We start from the raw sequence: 15,847 nt of genomic DNA on the forward strand, positions 1-15,847 counted from the left end.
ATATCCCACAAATGCAGGTGGGAAAAGGACCACACTAAGTATGATCCCCAATTAGAGGCAATGATCATCAGCAACATAGAAATTCAAGATTAGAACACCCCCTAGTCACGCTCTGACCCAAAGGGCTCTCTATGGTCAGGGCGTGACAATGATGTATTTCCTATTCACCAAAACTGTATGAATAAGGCTTGAAATGACTTATATGCTTTCTAAATATAGTATTGGCACATTTTAAAATCCCTAACTTGTCAGTACTTCCCTCGAAGTCGGTTCCTCTCCTTGTTCGTGTGGCGTTTGGCGGTCGACGTCACCGGTCTTCTAGCCATCGCCGATCCACTTTTCATTTTCCATTGGTTTTGTCTTGTTTTCCTGCACACCTGGTTTACATCTCATCATTATTACTGTGTATGTATCCCTCTGTTCCCTCCATGTCTGTGTGGGGTATTGTTTATTTTGTCAAGGTTGGCACGCTTCCGGCTGGTTTGCACCGGGTTTTGTTTTATGCCCGGGTTTTGTTTTATGCCCGGGTTTTGTTTTATGCCCGTGCTTTGCGGCAGCCGATACTTTGTACTTGGGTTTTGTACTTTGTGCTGCCTCACTTGTTTCTTGGGCATTTGTTTTGTGACGCGGTTGCGTTCTGTAGTATGATAGCCTAAGTAAAGTGCTTTGTCCACTCATCTCTGCTCTCCTGCGCCTGACTTCCATGCACCAGCTACACCCACCATTGACATAACTATAAGAGTTCACCTTCCTTATAACTATAAAATAGATTACCTATAACATTTCACCTTCCTTATAACTTTAAAGTACATATTTGTACGTTTAGTGTTAGAGAAAATATGCATATTTTCTAAAGGTCTCTCTTGATCAAAACATCTCCCCCACCGCTGTGAACGTCACACAGGTCTCTAGCTTGGCTTTCTGAACTCGCTAGGAAATCAACTTTCAGCATATATTCATATTGTCCATATTTGACAAACAAAGTGTTTTTTGTTTAAAATCTATTAATTATTTTAGATTAATGGCTATAAATCGATCTCTGAGTGTGCTAACCATGATCCCCTGCTGCACTACAATGTAAGGATTGCAGGCATGTGCTTTGTCAGTTGCTGTGATGTAGGGTTCAGCCAGGAGTTGATGGACAGTCGGAAGAGCGAATTAAATGGTCCCAGCTTCAAGTGGTTTCAGATTTCACATCCTACATCTCACAGGTGGTCAGAATATACTTCCGTGTCCGTGGAACCAGGGCTATCGCTCAATACAAGCCAATTCGATCTATGGTTTCCACAGATTGATTTATAAGAGAAAATGATGGTAAAAATTGGTACAAGAACCACGCAGGTCCCCTAAACAGGGGACTTTACATCTGAGAGGTTTAAGCTAGCGGTCCATAAAGGGCTTTGGTGCAATATGCCATCCCATCACACTCATTTTCTTGAACAAAACCTTCCAGTTGAGTGAGCGTGCTTTACAATGCAGAACTAGAGTGCAGTGGTGAATTATCTCAAACACTGTATGCTTATTTGTCAGATTTACGGTTGGTGAAGTTTGTCATGACAGCCAGAGCATTTAAGAATCATTCAGTGTGTGTGTGTGTGAATTAATTAATTAATGAGCAGTGCAGAATGCTAAGTTGCTCCCTCAGCTGACTGTCATGGCTCGTCCTGGGCCTCAGTCACTACAGACCAGGCTGTGGAGATCAAGCTTGGCTGCCTCCCTGTGCCGATTCAGTGGTTAACAAGAAGCAGCATTAATGCTACTGTGAATTGTATGTAACATTTTAGTTCACACTATTGATTTGTTGTCTCGGGCCTCCAGACTCGCAAAACGCTAATGGAAATTGTCAATAAAAAACGCATGTACAGGAAGTTCTCACTGTTGGCTCCCCTGCCTCAACGACTTCCACCCTCTCAAAATAGCCACTCGACATCCTTGTAGTTTAAGGCTGGGGCAGTAGCAGTGTGACAACATAGGCTTCTTATCCAATAAGCTATATAGAGTATATGATGGTTGGCGGTCGGATAGATGCCTTGGAATTCAATACATGTCCACTTGAATAAAACTAAAATAAAAGTGGTGGGTAAAAATACAGAAATGAATTAAAAACCTTCAATCTTGTTTCAGGGTGCTGTGAGGCATGCTATTCAAACATATCAAACATCTCAGAAAAAGAATAAGAAATGTCAGAGTATGAACCCCGCCCTGCGGTTATTGTATTGAGCTTCCATGTCAATGTGGACCCCGACACCACGGCCGGCCCGCTCATTAGGCAGAATTAGGTGACTGCCTATGGCGGCAAATTGATGACGGCGGCATTTTATTAGCTAATCTGACCCAGATGCACCTGCAACAACAACACATAAAACCTCACATAATTCTGTCCAAAAACAATGACAATTTCTCTTAACGTGTGGCATATGAGCTTTTTAGGTGATCACTGATGCCGCCCTTTGATCAGTAGTGCCCACTCTGTCTAAGACAGGGGTGCAAAATATTTTGCTTGTCCATTCTCAGTGCGCTTCTCCAGATTGCTGTTGGAGAAAATCGAATGCCATAAATCATGAAACAGATATAGGATATGGTAGAAAGAGCATGTGGCCTTTTCTTAAACCTATCATTAAGGGGGCTGAATAATTTTTGCACACCCAATTTTTCAGTTTTTGATTTGTTAAAAAGGTTTGAAATATCCAATAAATGTTGTTCCACTTCATGATTGTGTCCCACTTGTTGTTGATTCTTCACAAAAAAATACAGTTTTATATCTTTATGTTTGAAGCCTGAAATGTGGCAAAAGGTCGCAAAGTTCAAGGGGGCCGAGTACTTTTGCAAGGCACTGTATATATGACTTATTTTCAACTTTCATTCAGAATGAAAAATCAACCTGATTTCAACATCTGGAAAATACATATTTTCAACGTCTGTAAAATACGTATTTTCAACATCAGGAAAATGAGTATTTTGAACTTTCATTCAGAACCAAAAATTAACCTGATTTCAACATCTGGAAAATACATATTTTTCAACGTCTGGAAAAGATGCCTTATCAACGTCCTGCAAAATATGCATTTTAAACTCACTCCCCTTCACTGGTCTGTGTCTCCCTCAGGTGTGGCGTTAAACCTGGAGCAGTGGAACCAGCTGAAGATCATCCGAGACATTGACACTGTGATCCTGAAGATCTAGACCCCCCACGGTGCCCAGTGAGCAGCCAAGACAGCCCAGATCCATTCCCCTCTGTTATCGAGCCTGTTATCACTGACAGTATATCACTTTATTTCATCTACTGTTAAATGGCTTTAACATCCTGCAGATATGTTCAATTAAAGCCCTTTGTTTTACATACCTCACTTTACAAAATAGCTGGCTGTTCTGTATTGTAATTCTGTATTGTTTTATTTATTAATTGGCTTTATAAGCCATGGCTTCAGTTGCAAAGAACAGATGTATTTTATGTGTAAGTGTTCTTGACAGCATTTGTAAATATAGAGGACAAGTTAATGAAGCCTATATGAAGTTAGTCGGGGTAGTTTTTTGTTAAATTATAATATGGTAGCCCGCACTATCCATTCATCTTTGGAAATGCATATGTTTCTTGAAGTAACGTAATATCAGCTGATGTACGAAGGGCTATATGAATACATTTGATTTGAAGTAACACACAGACTAAAAAACTTTTCTCCATTATTACTTTTCTCTTTTTCTCTCATTATCTGTTGAGTAATCAGATGTGTGGATTATGATCTGATCATGGCTTTTAATGGGGAAGAGCTGCTTTGGTGGTTCAGAAATATATCCCACTAATAACCAGACTGTAGACAGCAGTGGAAGCTGGTGGGAGGATCTATCGGAGGACAGGATCATTGTAATGGCTGGAATGGAATTAATGGAACGTATCAAACATATGGGAACGAGCCTGTCCTCCTATAGCTCCTCCCACCAGCCTCCCACCAGCCACTGGTAGACAGTGTAATGTTCATTGTTACATGCTGTTTGACACTGTAGTTAACTGAAGCCGCCTCTTATATTCCATAGGAGAGATCAAGAACAATGCAACTAACAATGCAATACCATTAAGACAATTCACAGGCAATGGGGACAAAATAAAGGAATGATAGCATGGAAATAAAGTGGGAAGTTTTAACTTTGAGGGTAATGTCACATATTTATTTGCATTGAAATATGTTGCAGGTCTTGTCCAGGAGATTTAAACCAGTATGTAGCCTATTGGAAACAAAGTGTAAGCAAAATAAAAAAAAAATATTAATTTAAAGGACAGTACCATATTGTATCATACAGTGCTCCACTGGTGTCAGAGTGGAATGAAACTACTGAGAGGCCATCAAAGGCATGCCTGGCTGTGAGGGACTTGAGATAGAGAAGTATAGTGGCCTGTTTTCTGAAAGAATTGGGTAGTTCAGCAAAGGAAGGAGGTGGCCCCAAACTTCTCCAAGCAGGTTGTGCAATGCAAAGAATTTGCACTCCGATGGTGCAGTATCATACCAATATCTGTGGGTGTCGCTCAAGAGCGGCGAATATGCCTCTCGCTTTCGCGTAGTCGTTCTCCCCCTATCAGCCGCCCTCTCTCTCTTGTACTATGTGTGTGATGCGAGTGTGTGTCGGATTACCGTTCTCCTGGCAGCAGGATATTACGCTGGCAGCACGATCGAGAATCTTCTTTTTTTTCAAAATAAGAGTCCCCCCCTAAAAATACATGCTAATCTTTGGGAATATCAATTGTTTTGGCGTGACTAGTAAAGCAACTGTTTTTCAAAGTATTGCAACCACCTTTAAAAAAAGTGACAATTTGATGTACTTTTATTTTAATATTGTATTATTTATATCAGCATTTCTTTAGAGCGTTTACACAAATACTGGTATGTTCATAGGTATTGTGTTGGTTTTTGTAAAGAAATATACTTTAAATACAATACAAATAATATGTAATTCAAATTACTCAATAGAGTCTACAAAACTTAAATTGTGCTGTGCAAGGGGTTCAATATAGAGTGCTGGGGACTTCTTACTCCAATCACTGCAATGTAATAGACGGTAGGCCTATAAATTACATATTGGCTTATAGACAAAAAAACGACTCTGTGCCGATGTAGAAGTGTCGTTGGGAATACTCAGTAGGGTCTGTAGAATTTATATATGGTGTTATTTCTTGGGGGACTGAGGTCTACATACCCAGCAGCACTTTCTAACTCCACCCATTCCAGTGGTCCCAATACAATACACTGTAGGCCTATAAATGCTATATATATATATATATATATATATGAAATAACACATATGGAATCATGTAGTTACCAGAAAAAGTGTTAAACAAATCAAAATGCACTACCGTTCAAAAGTTTGGGGTCACTTAGAAATGTCCTTGTTTATAAAAGAAAGGCTACTTTTTGTCCATTAAAATAACATCAAATTGATCAGAAATACAGTGTAGACATTGTTAATGTTGTAAATTACTATTGCAGCTGGAAATGGCTGATTTTTAATGGAATATCTACATAGGCGTAGAGGCCCATTATCAGCAACCATCTCTCCTGTGTTCCAATTGCACGTTGTGTTAGCTAATCCAAGTTTATCATTTTAAAAGGCTAATTGATCATTAGAAAACCCTTTTGCAATTATGTTAGCACAGCTGAAAACTGTTGTTCAGATTAAAGAAGCAATTAAACTGGCCTTCTTTAGACAAGTTCAGCATAAGCATTTGTGGGTTCGATTACAGGCTCAAAATGGTCAGAAACAAAGAGTTTTCTTCTGAAACCCATCAGTCTATTCTTGCTATTCTTGTTCCATGCGAGAAATTGCCAGAAACTGAAGATCTTGTGCAACACTGTGTACTACTCCCTTCACAGAACAACCAGAGTAGAAAGAGGAGTGTGAGGACTCGATGGAAAACTGACAGTGAGGACAAGCACATTAAAGTGTCTAGTTTGAGAAACAGACACCTCACAAGTACTCAACTGGCAGCTTCATTAAATAGTACCCGCGAAACACCAGTCCCAACGTCAACAGTGAAGAGGTGACTCCTGGATGCTGGCCTTCCAGGCAGAGTTCCTCTGTCTTGTGTCTGTGTTCTTTTGCCCATCTTAATATTTTATTTTTATTGGCCAGTCTGAGATATGGCTTTTTCTTTGCAACTCTGCCTACAAATTTTCTCCTTTATTTAATAACTAGGCAAGACAGTTAATAAGAACAAATTCTTATTTTCAATGACGGCCTGGGAACAGTGGGCTAACTGCCTGTTCAGGGGCAGAACGACAGGTTTTTATGTTGTCAGCTCAGGTATTTGATCTGGCAACCTTTCGGTTACTAGTCCACGCTCCAAACACTAGGCTACCTGCCGCCCCAATGCCAGCATTCCGGAGTCGACTCTTCTGTTGTTTTGCGTGTACTATTGTTAAATGACACTTCTACGGTTTAAAATGCATTAAAAGAGAGTCTGCAGTATTCTTCAAACTTCTTTAACTTCTTTCAATTAAGCAATGTCCCCTCCGTTAACTCAGGGAAAAGATACTCTCGCATGCCATTGTGACAAAGCGTATTTACATTGCGCTCTGATAAGACTGCTTTAGAGAACAGCACACATAAACACCACAACTAATACCTTCTGACTGTTTTCTAAAATGGGGGCACCCATTTGTATAGTTTAGTGTCACTTCCATCTCAACACCATGCATTAGCAGATACTGGAATGCCTGATGTTTCTGAATTGGAAGTAGTATATCCTTGAATTCTCTTTCATGCTGGCTTAAAAAATCCAGCATCTTAAGATTTAATGTAATGCAATTACTACTACTGACTATATTTTGGATATCTACTGTATGGCTATAACTGTCCAATGTGAGTTTAAGTTCACTATCACATGCTTAAAACCCCACCAGTTGTTGGCTGTTCTAGAAACATTTGGCATAACCTCTTTGCTGTCACAAGACAGACTGTAATTGCTGACTCACAAAAGACACAGGGCACATTAACACAATTTGTTGCTTCAGATATAACTTCAAAAGATCATTGTAATGGAATGTAGTAAAAGGCCAGCAACCATCCGTATTATTCAGTGCCCAATGAAATGACACCCTATATAGATTCTACAGACTCTACTGAGTACTCCCAACAACACTTTACATCTGCACAAATAATAGCTTTTTTTCACTACAAGCCCAATATTGTTAACATACCAGTCTGAACATTGTATTTTTCAATAGCGATCTTAAAAAATGTTTTAAAAAACATATGACATTTTTTCCACATACATTTCTTCTTGTATTTGGTTATAAGAACAATAAAAATTGATCAAAATGTTATATATTTTGAATGAGTTTTGCAATGTTTTGAAATGCGGGTGTTTATTTTGAAGGTTACCTCATTATCATAGAAAAGTGATGTCATCGTTAGTGCTGCTAACAGAATAGTATTGTGTGTTAGATAGAAGGTGAGCCTGGTTTCCAGCTGAGTGCTTGCTCTCTCTCAGTGCGTGTTTGTGTTGTCATTATTATCCAGTGTGCTCCCAGCTCAGAATGGCCAGATTCACTCAGACTGAAACAAGAAGGCAGCAGCAATCACATCAGCCCCATCCCGCTCACACCAGCCTGGTTTTCACTGGACCTGGGGCACCACCTACCGAACAACCACTACTACTTATCCCTCACCAGCACCAGTACTCCCAGATCACATTTCCTAAACCCATGAACGGGTCAGAATCCATTTCCATTCATCCGGAGAGCGGCAATATGAAAGACCAAGATGCCATAAAGCTGTTTATCGGGCAGATACCGCGGAACTTAGAGGAAAAAGACCTGAAACCTCTGTTTGAACAGTTCGGGAAAATCCACGAACTGACAGTTCTGAAGGACCGATACACCGGCATGCACAAAGGTAACGTGTGCCCCCCCCCATCCAATGGCATATAGCAAAGCCTAATACAATTAGCTGTATTTCGTTTAATTACAATATTACGTAGCCTTCAATTGCCAGTCGAATGGCTGGCGACTCTTGCATTACGCACCATTTTTTTGTGTGTGTCTAACTCAACATTTAGCTCTCTAAATGATTGTAGAGAATTGTAGGAATAATTATTGCATACTACTTTTCGTCAAACATGCATGATAACCTAGGCTACTTTTAATCATCGTGGTCTCATGTTCCCAAATATTCTAATGTGGCCATGGGCATGCACATATGGAGATTTCATAGTTGTAGTGATCTCGCGCTGATTCTTAGCTTATATTATTGCTTTCACGCATACACATCCAAACGACTTGAGTGTTTACAGACTTCAAACGTGATAATATTTCATAGAAATGTATCCAATGTATTTGTATTTTCATAACGCTCTCTCAGAACTGGGGCAGAGGCGCTTAAAAGGGATACATTTTAAAGAGCCTCCCCTTGACTCTCCCAAATTGTAGGTACAGGCAGCATCCTTTATTTATCCATATGCTTTCTGTAACATCCCACCATGTGCTGCTCAAGTAGAAGCTAAGGCCAAGACCAAATAAATTCGGTGCCAAAATGTACAAAATAGGGACGCAAGGACTGTTAAGAGATAACAAACGTTTACTGCGCGCAGCCAGCAGTGTTGCTGCTGCTATGGTGTGTTGCCATGTTGGGTTTATGGAGGTGGATGTAAATAAGTCACCAACAAAAATACAATGTTAAACGGATAGTTTGGGATTTAGGCAACGATTCCCTTTATCCCCATTGGCGGATGAACTCATGGATAGCATTTCTATGTATTTGCATTGAATATGAAGGAAGTGAGAGGTAGTTTTGCTAGCGTTAGCACAATGGCTGGAAGTCTACAGGAACAGCTAGCGTGCTACAGTAACAGTCATTGCCTAATGCTTGTTAGAAACTTCCTTCAAACTGCATTGCCAAAATCCCAAACTATCCCTTTGAATATGCGCTATGCAGAAACTCTCCAACATTTTTTGTTACGGAAATTCTAATAGTTCACCCAATTTCAGTGTATGTTACAAAACAAGCAAGTATAATGTAAAAAGTCATTGTACCATCTACATCGCTGTGAAATATATTTTGCAGAACCAAAAGTATTGTATTTTCAGCTGTTTTAAGATGGCATACAAAACTGAACGTGTAAGACACAAAAACAAAACTTAAGGGGAGCATAGAAATAGCGCAATTAGAACATATCTACTGCTTCTTAGACTTGCTTTCAATGACAATGACACATCTATAACACCTTTCTATGTGAATTTGGTCTTGTCGTGCAAAAATGTACATACTCCAGCTTTAAGATTCAATGTTTGTTTTCTAATGCAGTGTAGGGCATCATCCATCATCATCATCTTCATCATCATCATCAAACTTCTTCATGGAAACTGTAGCCACCAATAACTAAGGCTTCTTGATGTTACAGTATTACAGAGGATAATTTAGCCTACATAGCATACTTCCATGGATTTAGTGTAAAACCAAATGCTGTCCAGACACCAAGATCTAAAAAAATCTTTGTGATTAATGATCAAATAAGGCTATAATAAGTTCAAATATGCACCATGTTAGTTGATATTTCAATCAATGGGAATTGGGCCTCTGTTGCTGTCCATGGTCCTGACAGCCCAAACGCGTTGAGCAGGAAAGGATATGGCAGAATCAGTTGACTTGTGACCAAATGAAAGCTCTGAGATAAAGGCTTTCCCTGCTTAGCAGGTGAATGTCTATGTGATATTGAGAAATATAAACATCACAGTTAATCTTTTAAATGCCACTTCTGACACATGTTAACAGACACTCTTACCCAGAGCGAATTACAGGAGCAATTAGGATTAAGTGCCTAGCTCAAGGGCACATCGGCAGATTTTCACCTAGTCAGCTCAGGGATTCACACAAACAACCTTTCAGTTACTGGCCAAACGCTCTTAACCACTAAGCTACCTGCAGCCACCTGGCATTATTATGCCATTATGTTCACTCATTTCTGCCATTCCAAATAGGCTACGATGAACATGAAGCGTTTACATTTCTGAAAGTAAAAATATTATTATAGACATACTGCATTATGGACAATGTCTTGATGGGTGTACAACATTATCAACCCAAAATCACGTTTGACATTATCCACAGGTGCGATAAGGCTGGTCAAATTTAAATCACATTTGTGATTTCTGATGTCAAACTGTATGTGGTGTAAGTGATGAGCCACACCTAGAATATGTCCCTTCCAATGTGTCTCTGTTAATGAAGTGAAATAACTAGCCAGTAATCATTCAGCTCATGCTATGCCAAATGTCTCTCTCACCTATGGTTGGTGATCAAAGGTCAGAGGTCAATAGCTAGACAGGACTCTAGTATGCCCCACATCTACATATGGCTATAATTCTGTGGGAGGTGTTTGTTTGTGTGTGTGTGCTTGTCTGTATAATAGGAGTATTTCTCAACCTCACACACTAGACAGTATTTGTGTGCAAAGAATAAAACGGTATTGCACTGCATTACATAAGGATTGCAGTACTTGGTTCTGGTTCTCAACAAACTGTTGTGTTATAATTGAAGTCAGGCCCTGAATGGTGGAATGTGTATGGAATATATGAGCAGAATTTCTCTGTGTGTCAGAAAAATGATTCACTGATGAGTCTTGAATTGTACATTGACGTAAGTCGTGACCTCAACAGCTGTAGTTTACAATGTACAGGTTTGATCTCTTTAATTTATTATCTTCATCAATTTGGCACATTTATCATGACATGTTACAAAGTTACTGTCAATTAAAACAAGTTCCTGAAAATGTTCTATGCAAAAGCTTTCAATAACAAGTATTTTTTGCGTTTATTCTTAGTACTGTGGGTTTATGCCTTCCGTGCTGAAATACCCCTGTTAACTTTATGCCTCTGTTGTTTTATCGTACGGAAGTCGAATAAGCATTTTACCTCAAACTAATTAGTGAAGGAATATTACTAAAGGTAAAACATTGCCTCTTAAATTAATCAATGTAAATGTATAGATTTTATTTGGAACATGGCCATTTCTGTGGAAATATTATACAATCAAGGCTACGTTCTTGTTAGTGAATACTTACTTCCTCAAATATGACAAGCATCGTCTCTGCTATTATGTGATAATAAAATCTAATTTAATAACCTATCTCATCAACTCATTTAACGGATTAAATTACTCGTTCTCCAAACAATAATAAAAATGATTAGTACTCCCATTCAAGTAAATCATTTTAGAGGTCAGACCCAAAATATTAATGTCAAAGTCAATTTTTATTCTTATTCATTCATGTCAAATAGCCAGGGTTTAGTTGAATCAGTTTACTTGGAATGTAATAAATCCTGGCCACACAATTTCCAGTATGAAATCATCCTAGTACTAGTCCTCTGCACTTCACTGGTTTTTCTATTGTCAATGCTTTATAAACGAAAAAGGATTAGGAATGTCATCTAATAGTTTAATTGTTCCTCAAAATTACACGCGCGAACGCACACACACACACGCATACGCATGCACACACGAACCCACACACACGCCCACACACGCACGCACACACACACACACACACACACACACACACACACACACACACACACACACACACACACACACACACACACACACACACACACACACACACACACACACACACACACACACACACACACACACACACACACACACACACACATTTTAGAGAGAAGCAAAATTGCATTCATCGAACCAAAATGGTCCTTACATTTACTGAGTAGTTGTGTGTCATATTTTGTCATTTTGATTTACATTATATTCATAGTCTGTTGTTTCCCTCCCTTCCTTCCCTTCCTTCCCTTCGACCGATTCTTTCTGGTAATCCATCAGGGAAAACAAGGAATTTGTTTGTGAAGCGTGATAATAATGCGTGGCTATAATAACTTGATTCTAGAGGATTAGCAAATGTGCATTGTCTGAAGCTTCAGTCTCTCGGGTGATCAGCTGCTAGTCTCCCTAAACAGTGACTGCCTTCACCAATTAAACATGCAGTCTAGTCTCCCTCTTCAAATGATTTATTCTTCCTGTATTGTCGATGGCCAGCCATTTATTGTCATCCAATTGGTATTAATAGGTCGACTATTTCCTGATGTTGGATTTATCACTCACAGTGAAAACTTCTCCTGTTGTTTTTAATTAGGCTCCACTCACACAACAGGCTTTCAGTTTAATATTCATTTTTCTCTGTGTGTGTGAAGGCTACCTGAAGGTTGCAGTTGTATTTTTCTTGATTTAGGTATGCTAGCAGTTTAATTATATGCGGACTCGCACATGAAAAGCACACAAAGCCATTTTCAAATGTATTTTTCTGTGTTGTACTGTGGCTAGTAAGATGGTTATTGTTGCATAGGTTGTGTCAATCTTATCAGATCTGCTTTTGAATACAGATACAGGTTTAGCTGTGTAGACTGAAACACACACACACACACACACACACACGCACACACACACACACACACACACACACACACACACACACACACACACACACACACACACACACACACACACACACACACACACACACACACACACACACACACACACACACACACACACACACACACACACACACACACACACACACACACACACACACACTTGATGAGAGGAGGATGGGTGGCAGGAGTGATTCAGCATACTGGACAGGCAATACAAACATGTCTGTTCTCATCTGCCTGCTGAGTATCAATATTAAGCTAGTGTCAGGAGGATCATTGTGTTAATGCATTTATAAATGGACCAAAGATATTGCCGTAGACTCAAGCCAGTCAGAAGCACATTAAATCATAGGAATAATCTAATGAAATATTTATTCAAGTTACATTTTTTTCTTCCCCACTCTGATGGATGGGCTCCACAGTGGGGGTAGTAGGCCAGCAATAATGGAGAGATGGAGGGAGGCAGATTCAAGCTACAGGGTGCTGTAAGAGCATATAGGCCTACCCAAATCAAATGGTATTAAAAAGAGACAAGACCAGTATCCCCACTGAGATTATGTAACTGTACCAGAGTGTTGACAAAAACAAATCTAGTAATCTTTCCAAACTTCTCATACAGTATGTGATTTAAAGGGATGCCCCTCTCCTCCATATTGATGCCCCTCTCCTCCATGCTCATATGGAAGGAGCTAAGGATCACGGCGCTGCGCCAAGGTATGACAGGAACCCCTCTGGGAAAATAGATGGGAGCAAATGTACTTACAGGTAATTGCCAAAATAAAGGAAACACTTGAGTAAATGAGAAATACAAAGTAAATTGAAAGCAGGTGCTTCCTCACAGGTGTAGTTCCTGAGTTAATTAAGCAATGAACATCCCATCATACTTAGGATCATGTATAAAAATGCTGGCCAGGCCCAGTTGCCCATTTTTTTGGCTACCATGGCTATGCCACAGCACAGAAACTGCTTTATAGAAATTCAGTAAATAACTTATGTTGGCTGCTGGTGAATGCTCTATTCTAGTTCTTTGAGATCTCAGTAATGGGTTTAATACTATTCATCGTAACATCCTTGTTGACCTGTTGGAGAAGTGGGTGGGAATCTCTGGTGTTTCCCTCGACGGGTTCAGGTCATATCTACACTACCACCCTTTGCCTTGATGACAGTTTTCCACACTCTTGGCATCAAAGCAAAGCTGTCATCAAGGCAAAGGGTGGCTATTTGAAGAATTTCAAATATAAAATATATTTTTATTTGTTTAACACTTTTTTGGTTACTACATTATTCAATATGTGTTATTTTGTACTGTTGATGTCTTCGCTATTATTCTACAATGTAGAAAATAGTAAAAATAAAGAAAAACCCTTGAATGAGTAGGTGTTCTAAAACTTTCGACCGGTAGTGTATGTAAAGAACGTTGTCCAGTCTTGCTTTTATCATCTAAGAAATATAGCTAAAGTCAAGTTAAACATGCTTTTACAGTTCATTCAGAAAGTATTCAGACCCCTTTACTTTTTCCACATGTTATGTTACAGCCTTATTCTAAAATTTATTTAAAAAATATATATTATAATCAATCTACACACAATACCCCATAATGACAAAGCAAAATCACATTTCTAAAAATGACAAAGCAACGGCAAATGTATAAAAAATAAGTAGAAATATCACATTTACATAAGTATTCAGACCCTTTACTCAGGACTTTGTTGAAGCACTTTTGGAAGCGATTACTTCTTGGGTAAGATGCTACAAGCTTGACACACCTATATTTTGGGAGTTTCTCCCATTCTTATCTGCAGAAAAGCTCTGTCAGGTTGGATGGGGAGCGTTGCTGCACAGCTATTTTCAGGTTTCTCCAGAGATGTCGATCGGCTTCCATCTGGCCACTCTATCATTAAGACCTGATTGGTGGTGCTGCAGAGAACGGTTCTGGAAGGTTCTCCCATCTCCACAGAGGAACTCTGGAGCTCTCTCAGAGTGACCATCAGGTTCTTGGTCACCTCCCTGACTAAGGCCTTTCTCCCCCATGATTGCTCAGTTTGCCCGGGCGGACCAGCTGTAGGACGAGTCTTGGTGGTTCCAAACTTCTTCCATTTAAGAATGATGGAGGCCACTATGTTCTTGGGGACCTTCAATGCTGCAGAAATGTTTTGGTACCCTTCCCCAGATCTGTGCCTTGACACAATCCTGTCTCTGAGATCTACGGACAACTCTTTTGACCTCATGGCTTGGTTTTTACTCTGACATGCATTGTCAACTGTGGGACCTTATATAGACAGGTGTGTACCTTTCAAAATCATATCCAATTAATGTAATTTACCACAGGTGGACTCCAATCAAGTTGTGGAAATATCTCAAGGATGATCAATGGAAACAGGATGCACCTTAGCTCAATTTGGAGTCTCATAGTAAAATGTCTGAATACTGATGTAAATAAGGTATTTCTGTTTTACATTTTTTATACATTTTCAAAGATTTTGAAAAAACTGTTTTTTGCTTTGTCATTATGGGGTATTGTGTGTAGATGAGAAACATTTTTATTTAATCCATGTTAGAATAAAGCTGAAACGTAACAAAATGTGGGAAAAGTGAAGGGGTCTGAATACTTTCTGAATGCACTGTAGGCCTTTCTCAGGATATCTAATAAGTCAATATCTGGAGGGAATCCAAAAATAATTTGTGCATAAAAGAAAAATATGGAGTTCATATTGAGCATATGCTGAACATTCAGAAATGCATCAGAAATCATCCTTATTTTCAGCATACCAAAAAGCATATCAAGATCGGGATATGGACCTCAGCCAAGAGAGGCATCTCTGGAATCAATCTAGCCTATTATCTTGAATGTGCTGAGAAAACACAGATATGCCATGTATACAGTCAGTATTTGTCAACATGAAGAGAGAAAATAGGATGTCTCTTATCTCAGGATATTGTGAATGAATAAATGTCCGGCCGTAGGAAATATGTGATATTCGGAGTGATCCCCATGTCAGAAAGAGACATCTGGATTCACAATTTGTCAGGATATGGTGCAAATCCACAAAACTCTAAATATGCATTGGAAATGCTTGAATAGCTCTAGAATATCAAAAACGAGTCATGTTAATATATGTAGCCTTTTCACCCAGTGTTGTTGCTTTCAGAGGGTGCTTAGAGTAGGGACATGGACAAGTCTATGGGAAAACATGGACTGGCTTTTGAGACTGTCTGATAACCCTTCTAGTTCCAACTACATGCATATGAAATGAATTGGGTTCCATTAACCTTGGTTGTGGGTGATTTCACAGTGGTGGTTTTGCAGCCGTTGTCTGGACTGGAGGTCACCATCAAGGATGTCTGCGGTATTAAGGCTTGGGTTGGATGACCATTTGTGTTCCGTTTCATTTTACACCCCTTATTCACAG

General features: G+C 39.4%; 1 protein-coding gene across 5 annotated transcripts in view; it reads left to right on the plus strand.

Annotated features, from left to right (window-relative positions):
- Nucleotides 1-7,456: 7,456 nt before the first annotated feature.
- Nucleotides 7,457-15,847, plus strand: part of LOC135556534 (CUGBP Elav-like family member 5) — a 381,570-nt gene continuing 373,179 nt past the window's right edge. For all 5 annotated transcript variants that reach the window (XM_064989822.1, XM_064989824.1, XM_064989823.1 and 2 more), the window contains exon 1: nucleotides 7,457-7,884. In XM_064989822.1, coding sequence (XP_064845894.1) covers nucleotides 7,527-7,884 — 358 coding nt within the window. In that variant the 5' untranslated portion in view covers nucleotides 7,457-7,526. The remainder of the gene's footprint in view (nucleotides 7,885-15,847) is intronic.

This window comes from Oncorhynchus masou, chromosome 15 (genome assembly GCF_036934945.1).
Source record: "Oncorhynchus masou masou isolate Uvic2021 chromosome 15, UVic_Omas_1.1, whole genome shotgun sequence".
In the NCBI taxonomy this organism is placed as follows: domain Eukaryota; kingdom Metazoa; phylum Chordata; class Actinopteri; order Salmoniformes; family Salmonidae; genus Oncorhynchus; species Oncorhynchus masou.